A 9328-nucleotide genomic window follows, 5' to 3' on the forward strand; every position below is an offset into this window, starting at 1 on the left:
ACATCCAGTATTAGGAAAAACAATTACATGCAGCCATGCTTGGTGTAGTGCAGTGGTTAACATGTGAATGTTGTGCATGCGATGTCTTGGCATCGAATCCCTCTAGGCCTGTCCCCAAACGACAGGTCAACGACATACATTTATGTGTAATTAAATAAAATTAAAGGAGTTGGTCATAAATAAAATGCTCTCACTCATTGACATGTAGACCGTCGACACACTGGCATGCCACATGGGCAAGGCATACACTGAATACGGTACGTATTTGCATGCCCAGACAAGTTCAAGCACCACTTTTATGTATTTTACAACTTTAGGACCGCACAGGACAAGTTAAGGCACTCATGGTATATTTAACTCTTATTTAATGCACTTGGCACCTCTTCCAAGCACCTTTGCATTGGAAGAGGTCTCATAAAAACATAAAATTGACAGATCTAGGCTTGATATCCAGTTATTTTCTTCAAAAAACAGTCAAGTCGTCATTGTTTTGAAAAATCAATTGTTGTCCCTCCCAATTCCTTCTCAATGAAACTGAGAAGACGTACAATGTGATCAGTGTCGATGAAATCTTTCTTACAAAACATGGTGTCAATGAAGGCCAAGAGATCTCGCCATACCTAAGCTAGCACATGATGAACACGTCAGTATGCTATCTATTCGTCTCCACTAGTAGCCAGCTACTCTACTCCTGGAACCAGCATAAAACTAGGAGATTGCTACCCTGTAAGTGGTGTAGTTCATCTCAAAAAAAAAAAAGTGGCAAGTATTAACTGTCTACATTTAACCGCCTTTGGTCGATTTCTTATCGGAATCGTCTCTGTGAGCATCAGAAGATTTCTTTGTCTCTGGGGAAACTGGCTCTTCCTGCTCTTTGACAGAAGGGGCATCTTCAGCAGTTGGGCCCTTCTGTCCATCACAAGAACATCTTCTTTGTTTCAAGGGCGTGCCATATAGTACTTTCTGCAGAGCTGGCTGCTCGAGAGCTGCAAGCAATCAAAGCGTGTTTCTATATGTCAAGTATAACGGAGAAACGACCAAACAAATTTATTTTTTATTTTTGTAAAGAAAATGGACCAATCAAAATGCAAGGCTCACCTATCCTTTCTGCAAGACTTAGAAAACTCCAGGTGACCAAGGAACAAGAAATCGCCTGGACAGGACATAGATTTGGAGATGCATTAACATAAGAAAGAAGGGGAAACCCAGAACGTTTATGTGCTTTACTTTAGAATGTCTGGAATATTAATTACTCCCTCCGTCCCAGTGTCAAAAAACGTCTTACATTATGGGACGGAGGGAGTAGTTTTTAGTAGTATAGTGATGCTCTGTAATGCACTATTTATTGGAGAAAGAGCTCACCGGCTAGCTGCTGACATGGTAATAAACCTAGAAGCTACATGGAACTGGAGATTTTACTGCAGAGCTAATGAATTCCATCATACATGTACCAGCCAATTCATCCAAGAGCTTGAAAAATTGAATGTTTTTCTATAAGCTACCGCCCCCATAAAATAGTCTTATGGTCACAGAAACAGTGAATCATAGTGATCCCCTCTTGTGCTAATATGCTCAATGATGCATACTGTATTTATATTATTAACATGTCAATCGTTTATGAACATATATCCAATACAAAAGTACAATCAGAAGAACAAGTATACTTTCATTCTGTTACTGAACTCTAAGGTATTAAGAAAAAAACAACTACATGGGGAAGTATTTTTTAACTTTTTACTTTTACCCGGTAAAAACATAAAACCCAGATATATGATCCTATTACATCACAAAATGAGAAGCACAGGCCAACCAAAACATATATGATCCTATTTGAAACGCACCTATTGTCGACACAGTGCACATGTGCACTTCAAAAATTTCCCAAGCATATTATATTACTAGAACATGTTAGCATACGTACAAGCCCAAACACAGTGGAAAAAATAATATCATGAGTGCATTTTACATAAAGACATGTTCTCTTTTTGTAATGTGCACATATAGCAATATTTTTCCATGCATATATATTCTAACATGCTCAAGCACTATGGTTTCTTTATGGATTTTACCTTGCATATGATCCTAAGAGCACAGAACCCGTATCCAAGCTCAGCATTAGAGGGTTCAGCTTAAACTCAATCATATATTCAATGTTTTGATAACAAAAGATTCAAAGGATGGGCAAATACTCCACAATACCTGAGGAAGGGTTGCTGTCAACAACATAGATAGAAGAGACATTACTCTCAGAGCTTCCCTTGCTTCTTTGTGCATCGTGCGAGAGTATTTTTTGCATTTCTTTGAAGCATTGTACTTGAGCTACAAGCCAAAAACTCTTATTAGCTATCCCTCTGTTTGGAATTGTAAGGCATCCTCAGTTTCAATAATTATCTTTGACCAACAATTAGTTAAAACAATATGCATGTTATGTGATACAAAATTGATTTTGTTGGGTAGTTATTTTATATATGAATCCAACAGTGTCGATCTGTATCATGTAATTTTACACGTTGTTTAACTAAATGTTGGCCAAAGATAAATCCTAAAAAGCTGGAGGCCTTACATTTCCAAATGGAGGGAGTACAGTTAACACTGAATCTGACAAAGAAATTTTATCAAACACGGATGCCTTAGGGGGCTTCCGTACAACAACCCAAAATTAATGAATCAACTATTATAAGAAAGGGGCCTTAAAGAAGTAAAAGGAACAAGATGAAGAGACAGAGCTATAAACAAAAAAAGGCGTCAAATTAGCAGAGTTCGGCAGTGCAAACTGACATCTGAGTGTTATTTACACATCCTAAATTACACAGAGCAAAGTGCACAGAGAAATTAAACAATACAGCATACACAAACTTAAAAGTAAGGGAAGTAATGGATGGATTGATGGCACAGTAGATGAGGACTGTAGGTAAAAACCTTCAAGGTTCACGTCAAACAAGTTTTAAAGAAAAAGAGATTTCAGCCCAAACAACTAGATACATGCATTAAATCGCCAAAATACTCTAGATTGCAGATTAAATCAATTGCACATACCAAAATGCAGGACTTGTGCATAAAACATGAAACTTTGTAAAGGTTTCAAGGATTCTTAAGAACTAGATTGTTCACTGCTGAAGTGCAGATAGGTCATAATTCATGTGCCCATGACAAACAACATGTGTCTTGATTCAATTACAGTCGCTCCAAATGATCAACAACCAATGCACAGACAACTGAAGACAACAGATTGCTAACTAATATGAATTGAGTGCTATTTGTAAGAAACACCACGCTACACTAGTGGATCTTCACTCATAAATGTGCCCCTGGGGAGCTTTCAATTCTTCAAATGGTAAAGAAAGATCGCCCGTGTGCATTAAAATAAAATTTCCAAGATCTAATGTTAATACATGCAGAAACAGCATAGTATTGCCAAAAAGCTAAAGTAAAAAAACTAAATTTTAGTTCAAATTTGAATTAAAACCACGACAAAATTATTGAACAGAGGGTGTATATTTATTCATAAACAGAACTTAAGTAAGCAGACACACAGAACAAAGAGGAAGAAACTATTAATGATGTTCTCCATCTACACTTCAGCTTTGTTCGCTCAGCAAACACCACTGGCATTACTCATAAGTACTACCTCCGTTCCAAAATAATTGAAATTCTACATTTTCCATTAGTCAAACTTGCTTAAGTTAGACCAATTCTACAGAAAAGGGCAGCCCGGTGCATGTAGTTCCCGCTTGCGCAGGGTCCGGGGAAGGGTCCAACCACTTTTGGTCTATAGTACGCAGCCTTTCCCTACATTTCTGCAAGAGGCTGTTTCCAGAACTCGAACCCGTGACCTCATGGGCACAAGGCAACAGTTTTAACGCTGCGCCAAGGCTCCCCTTCACCAACTCTATAGAAAAATGATACACATAGAACAATAAATATTTCATAAAGAATATAATGAGACTAATTTGGTGTTCAAAAAATGTTAATATATTTTTCTATAGCCTTGGTCAAACTTCAACGAGTCTGAATTAAGGCAAACCCAGAACTTCAATTATTTTGAAACGGAGGTAGAATTTTTTTTATGGTTTAAACTTAAAACAACAAAATATCTTATGCGAACAGTTTACTGTGGGAGCATTGACAACCTAAATAAAATCAAATGAGCAAATATTCAAAGCAAGCAATCAATGCGATCTCGAAATTTATAGCACAAGAACAAAAATATATTTAGATCTGAAGGAACTGTGAGCATACCTCTGAGGTAAGCATGATGAACAGTGATGTTATCATGGGAAAGATGCAAAGAGCATCAGGGGTTGTCAGATCAGTAAACCAGAATGCTCCACCCCCTTTTAAAGATGGGACATTGCCAACCATGTTTGATATCTAGAAGCATGATAGAAGAATGAAATAGTCTGTGAAAATGGAAACGGTGAAGATGATTGTAGTGGTAACGGGAGGTACCAAAAGTTAGCCAAACAGAAGGAAGCACGTGGTGTCAACTTACAGCGATGTGAAGAGTTATCAAGGTATACGGTGTCACAATTAGTGGAAGATATAACGCAAGACCTAACCTGTGTGAACAAAGGCAAGCATTTAGATCTTGGAGAAATCCATGCAAAGCTCCCTATAACAATAAGTAGGAGCAAAAGAAATTTTGTTGTTTATAGCATATAAGGTTAAATTTGTTAGCCAAAGGGAATTTAGCTCAATACAATAAGAAAGCGAAGAGATCGGCAATAATTTGGAAAGGGAAATGCCAGAAAAGCTACATAGCAGCATAAATTATAATTATTTTAGTTAGGGCTAGGCAACACACCACAGCACCATAGGATTATTAATGCAAAGTTAGAAGTGAGAGAGTTGGCATTATAGTTTGCACTTCAGAATTCAGATATGCATGTACATGCCTATATTTTCATAGCAAATAGGAGATATAATCAACTATATTTACTAAACTGTCCAGCAAAAGTGACCCAACTGGCTGGTGGTATGGACTATGGACACTATAGAACTACAAAAGAAAGAAAGAAACAATAGTTTAATATGACATAAAAGGTATATAAATACATTATACACACACACACACACACACACATATATATGCATTTGTTTCCATCAAAAAAGTATGTGCCTCCATGCAAATGATGCAATAATTTGATGAAGTTATACATGTGTAATTTTATTCTCAACATTTTCTTAACAAGAATCCTTGTCTTCTATATAAATACAAGATAAAAGGTCGGTCTGTATAAGCCAACATGTCTGAAAACAAAAATACAAAAGGATGTGCCAAATCGGTATCAAACTGAGTGTATGGACCGATATTTAGAAACTTGTAGTATTAAAACCAAAGCTTATAGTGGTAGCCTCAAACGCTAGCTCCAACATGAAGAATAATAACATGCAGATATAAACCTTCAGCTGAGCTACTGCGATAGGGAAGGGAGAGAAGGTCATGCATGCTGGTGTTAGCTCCACTGGCGACACACACTGAAAATGATCAGTTTTCACTCTGACACTATTCCTGCATTTTGTATGCCTATGCATATTGTAACCGCCCTCTGTTGGATGCTGTTTCCTGAACGGTGGTAGCAGCGTGCAGTCGAAACAATGTGCAATACAATGATTAAACAAAACCTGTGCTGATGTAGTATCAACTATCTTATCTCGATTGGGTGGCTCACCTCTCGAGGATCCATCGGATGGTAGGGAACCATGTTGTTTATCCTCGTTGATAATGCTCACAGCATGGTGGATTTGGAAGCAGTGAAACGCTGTCGTCTTAAACAGCAAGACTTATAGACCTGATATCGCTACGCTGCTCGTCAGGACGTGCGGAGTCAGGATTCTGGGCTAAGGCAGGGGCAACTGGCCTACAGGCGTTACTGCCAGCAGAGCTTAGTTTTCTTGGGGGTGCACATACGATGTTGCCGTTTTGGCCTATTTGTAGGCCTGGTGTACATAGGTTGTTTCTATATATCATTTAATCAAGACACAAAACTTTTCTAATTTATCCAAAAATATATATGCAAGTGTGTGGGACTGTCCCTGCCCATGACTGAAACATGCACTCATGGTATAATGTGTGTTAACTTGGGCAAGATTAGCTCCATTGTCGCCGCTTCTTGCACATGATGTGCAGAAAGTTAGCTGGTTAGAGTAGCAAGCCCTGTGATCGGCCACCGTTTGCTATGCTGATGACTGATAACCACCTACATAACTACAATAAGTGCCAATTTAAGAATCTGGTGCACAACATATGCCACAGAGTGTACATGCATGTTTTCCCTTTGTGTAATGCATAAATGCTTAGTGCAAAAATAACAAGTTCATAAGATCGTGCTTTTGACATGGATCGTTCATTCCTGATTAAAAAAAGGCTATTGAAACCGCATAAAAAACTTAAACTATCTACCCTGGAAACAAGTCATGCCCTTTAACTAAAATCGTTTTGATTCTCAGATGAAACAATCTAACATCACTTTCCAAACGACTTCACTTCTAAACACATCTTGTCATGGTTAAACGCTTGAAAGGAAAAATCATAGGGGAAACACACGATTTTATCTTCTCTCTTCCATGTTAAGATTAAACATCCCCCATATCTCTTATTTCATCCAGCAAGAACTACTTAAAAGTTAAAACATAAAGGACATTTTTTTCAGAAAGAAAACATTAGCGCTAACACTGTCGGAACACACTTTATAGTGTCAAGATATAAACATAAGTAAGCATAGCGCTAACACTGTCGGAACACACTTTATAGTGTCAAGATATAAACATAAGTAAGCATAGCGCTAACACTGTCGGAACACGCTTTATAGTGTCAAGATATAAACATAAGCATATTGCATACTTTTTGAGTGAAGACCATGCTGCACGCTCAGCTTCTTCTCTTGATGCATCGTCCTTAGCCTGCGGCAAATGATTGCATACAATTAACTTTCTTTTCTTGACTACATAATATGCAGGTTATACAGTACACTAGGAATACTCAAAAATCTAAGAGTGTTTCACTTTGCTTGTTGCAGGAATCATGAATAATGTTAGAATGCTTACATTATTTACCAACTTGCTGGTTTGTTGCATGTCCTGACACATCTCCTATGTAAATTTGAAGCATGAAAAGGGGCAGGGTTTAAGCCTGTGGTCAAAACATATTCTTCACAATATACAACAGTTATACTTTTCTGAGTTGGCTCTGTAACAGGTTAAGGCATTTTTGCAATAAAAATGAGTTCTGCAAGAGCTTCATACAGAACAACTGTTATCCTACAGGATACTGGAAAAATTCTCACACTCAAAAAACAGGGCATTGAAAAGTTAACATCCAATCAGTTCATTTACTTGGATCTGCCTAACAGACATTTACTTATGGATATTCCATTCACACTTACTCAGGGATATTGCATTCAGAGCACACATTTACTCATGGATATTGCATATTTGCTGATATGTGGTACAAAGTGTTGTGTGGCCATGTGGGTCCACAAAAAGGTGTTGTTCACAGACTAAACCTACCAATTTGTAGTTGTTGTATGGAAGTAACTCCGTGCAAAGAATCTCAACTTTGCCTGCAGAAAGTTAGTTTAATATCTAACTCATGACTAACTGGGTACATGCAACTACTGACTATAAAAGGTACTACCTATTTGCTTACAGCGCCCAAAATAAGTGTAACGAACATGGATATTTTGAATTGTTTCCTTGTGGTTGTGGGTCTGAAGAAGGGTGCAGTTTACAGCCTAAACCTGTCACTTTGTAGTTTCTGGATGAAAGATTATTTAACTCCATCCAATGAATAGCAAGTTTTCATGCATAAAGTTTGTTTCATTATCATGAACAAATGATGATATAATATCTACTTCCTCTGTTCACTATTATAAGATGTTTTGGATATTTCAATATGGACTACATACGGACTGAAATGAGTGAATAAACACACTAAAACATGTCTACATACATTCGATTTAGAAAAAAGTTGGACTATCTTAGTAATAGTGAACGGGGGGAGTAGCTTATGACTAATTGGGTGATGCAGCTACTACAATACAAGATAAGATGTTATGATTGGGAACAAAAATAAACCGAAGCAACAATCCATAGCAAGATCTTACATATACTCGTTTCCTGGCAAGCATCCACAATGGGCACGACACAGACCGTAAGAGCACAGTGGAGAGAGCAATGGAAATCCACCTGCAGTGCAAAAAGATACACGAGGAACATGATGTAAGCCAGAGACAATTCCAACGACACGGTGAAGGGCAAAAAATCCTCAAACCCCTAAACCCTAACCAGTTCAGACCAGTGAAGGAATGGACCGCGTCGATGAGATGCTGCACCGCCGCGACGGCAATCGACGAGTCCACCGCGGCCAACGCCACCTCACTGGGGAAGCTCACCGGGGCGGCCACGGGCGGCCAGGCATCGGCGGCGCCGGTGAGGGCGTCGGCGAAGTCAATGTCGCGGGAGGAGGAGGAGAAGCTGCGGCGGGGTGGCCCTGCGAGGAGGTGGATGCCGAATGGGAGGAGGTTTAGGGTTTGAGCTGTCCCGCAAGGGGAGAACGCGAAACGCAGCGGACGGGGTGCGGGTGGGAGAGGAAGGGGCGAGGGCTTCCGGGGATCGCCGATGGAGTTGGATGGGAGCAGTTGAGGGAGCGCCGGATGGAAGCGGCGGAAGAGGCAATCGGAGATGCTAGGCGAGGCGAGGCTTCTCCGCGCAGCCGCGGCGAACGCCATTTCTGCTGGGAGCGCGGTGCGCCGGCCACGAGGGAATGCGACCGTGGAGGAATGGCGGGTCGGTCGAAGTGGGTTCGACCACGGTCAGTTTCAGGTGAAACTCCTGCCCACACTTTTCGCCGGAAAAAATCTATTTTAAACCTTAAACTTGTAGAGGTTGGGCGGAATGAACCCTCAAGTTAAAATCCCGATAGATTGCACCCTGAATTCTGTAATCCCGGTCTAAATCAAACCTTCGGATCATTTGCCAAACCGGGATTGCTGACATGCCAAAGAATGAACGGGATTGGGGAGCAAACGCCCGCAGCGCCCGCGGGTGGGCCGGCCCAGTTCACGGCAGCGCATGCTGCACGTTGTTGCTTCTGTTTTTCGTTTGTTATTTGTCTTTTATTTTGCTTTTTCTTTTCTGGTTCTTATTTCTTTTTCTTTTATTTTTCTTTTTCTACTTATATTTATATTATTTTATTTTTCCTTTTTATGATTACTTTTTTCTTTTTCCTTATATTATACAAAGTTCATTGCGTGTTACAAAAATGTTCATTGTATATTTAGGAATGTTCACGCTATATTACAGAAAAGTTCAAAAATGTTTGCTGTAT

At 39.4% G+C, this 9328-nt stretch overlaps 1 protein-coding gene across 1 annotated transcript; it reads right to left on the reverse strand.

Annotated features, from left to right (window-relative positions):
• Nucleotides 1–438: 438 nt before the first annotated feature.
• On the reverse strand, nt 439–8810 carry LOC123124125 (mitochondrial inner membrane protein OXA1-like). Its single transcript, XM_044544818.1, has 9 exons — nt 8287–8810; nt 8106–8187; nt 7048–7092; nt 6845–6903; nt 4493–4559; nt 4240–4371; nt 2200–2319; nt 1099–1153; nt 439–986 (listed from the first exon to the last, which is right to left on the reverse strand). Exons 1-9 carry the CDS (start codon nt 8727–8729, stop codon nt 784–786), a joined length of 1206 nt encoding a protein of 401 aa, XP_044400753.1. The 5' UTR covers nt 8730–8810; the 3' UTR covers nt 439–783.
• Nucleotides 8811–9328: the final 518 nt, after the last annotated feature.

The sequence above is a fragment of the Triticum aestivum genome, chromosome 1B (assembly GCF_018294505.1).
Source record: "Triticum aestivum cultivar Chinese Spring chromosome 1B, IWGSC CS RefSeq v2.1, whole genome shotgun sequence".
In the NCBI taxonomy this organism is placed as follows: Eukaryota; Viridiplantae; Streptophyta; class Magnoliopsida; order Poales; family Poaceae; genus Triticum; species Triticum aestivum.

Coding starts and splice junctions, on each gene's coding strand:
- LOC123124125 (XM_044544818.1), bottom strand. CDS start 8,729: ATGGCGTTCGCCGCGGCTGCGCGGAGAAGCCTCGCCTCGCCTAGCATC. Junction 7,093..8,105: donor TTGCCAGGAAACGAGTATAT/GTAAGATCTTGC, acceptor AAATTTACATAG/GAGATGTGTCAGGACATGCA. Junction 987..1,098: donor AAGTCTTGCAGAAAGGATAG/GTGAGCCTTGCA, acceptor GATTGCTTGCAG/CTCTCGAGCAGCCAGCTCTG.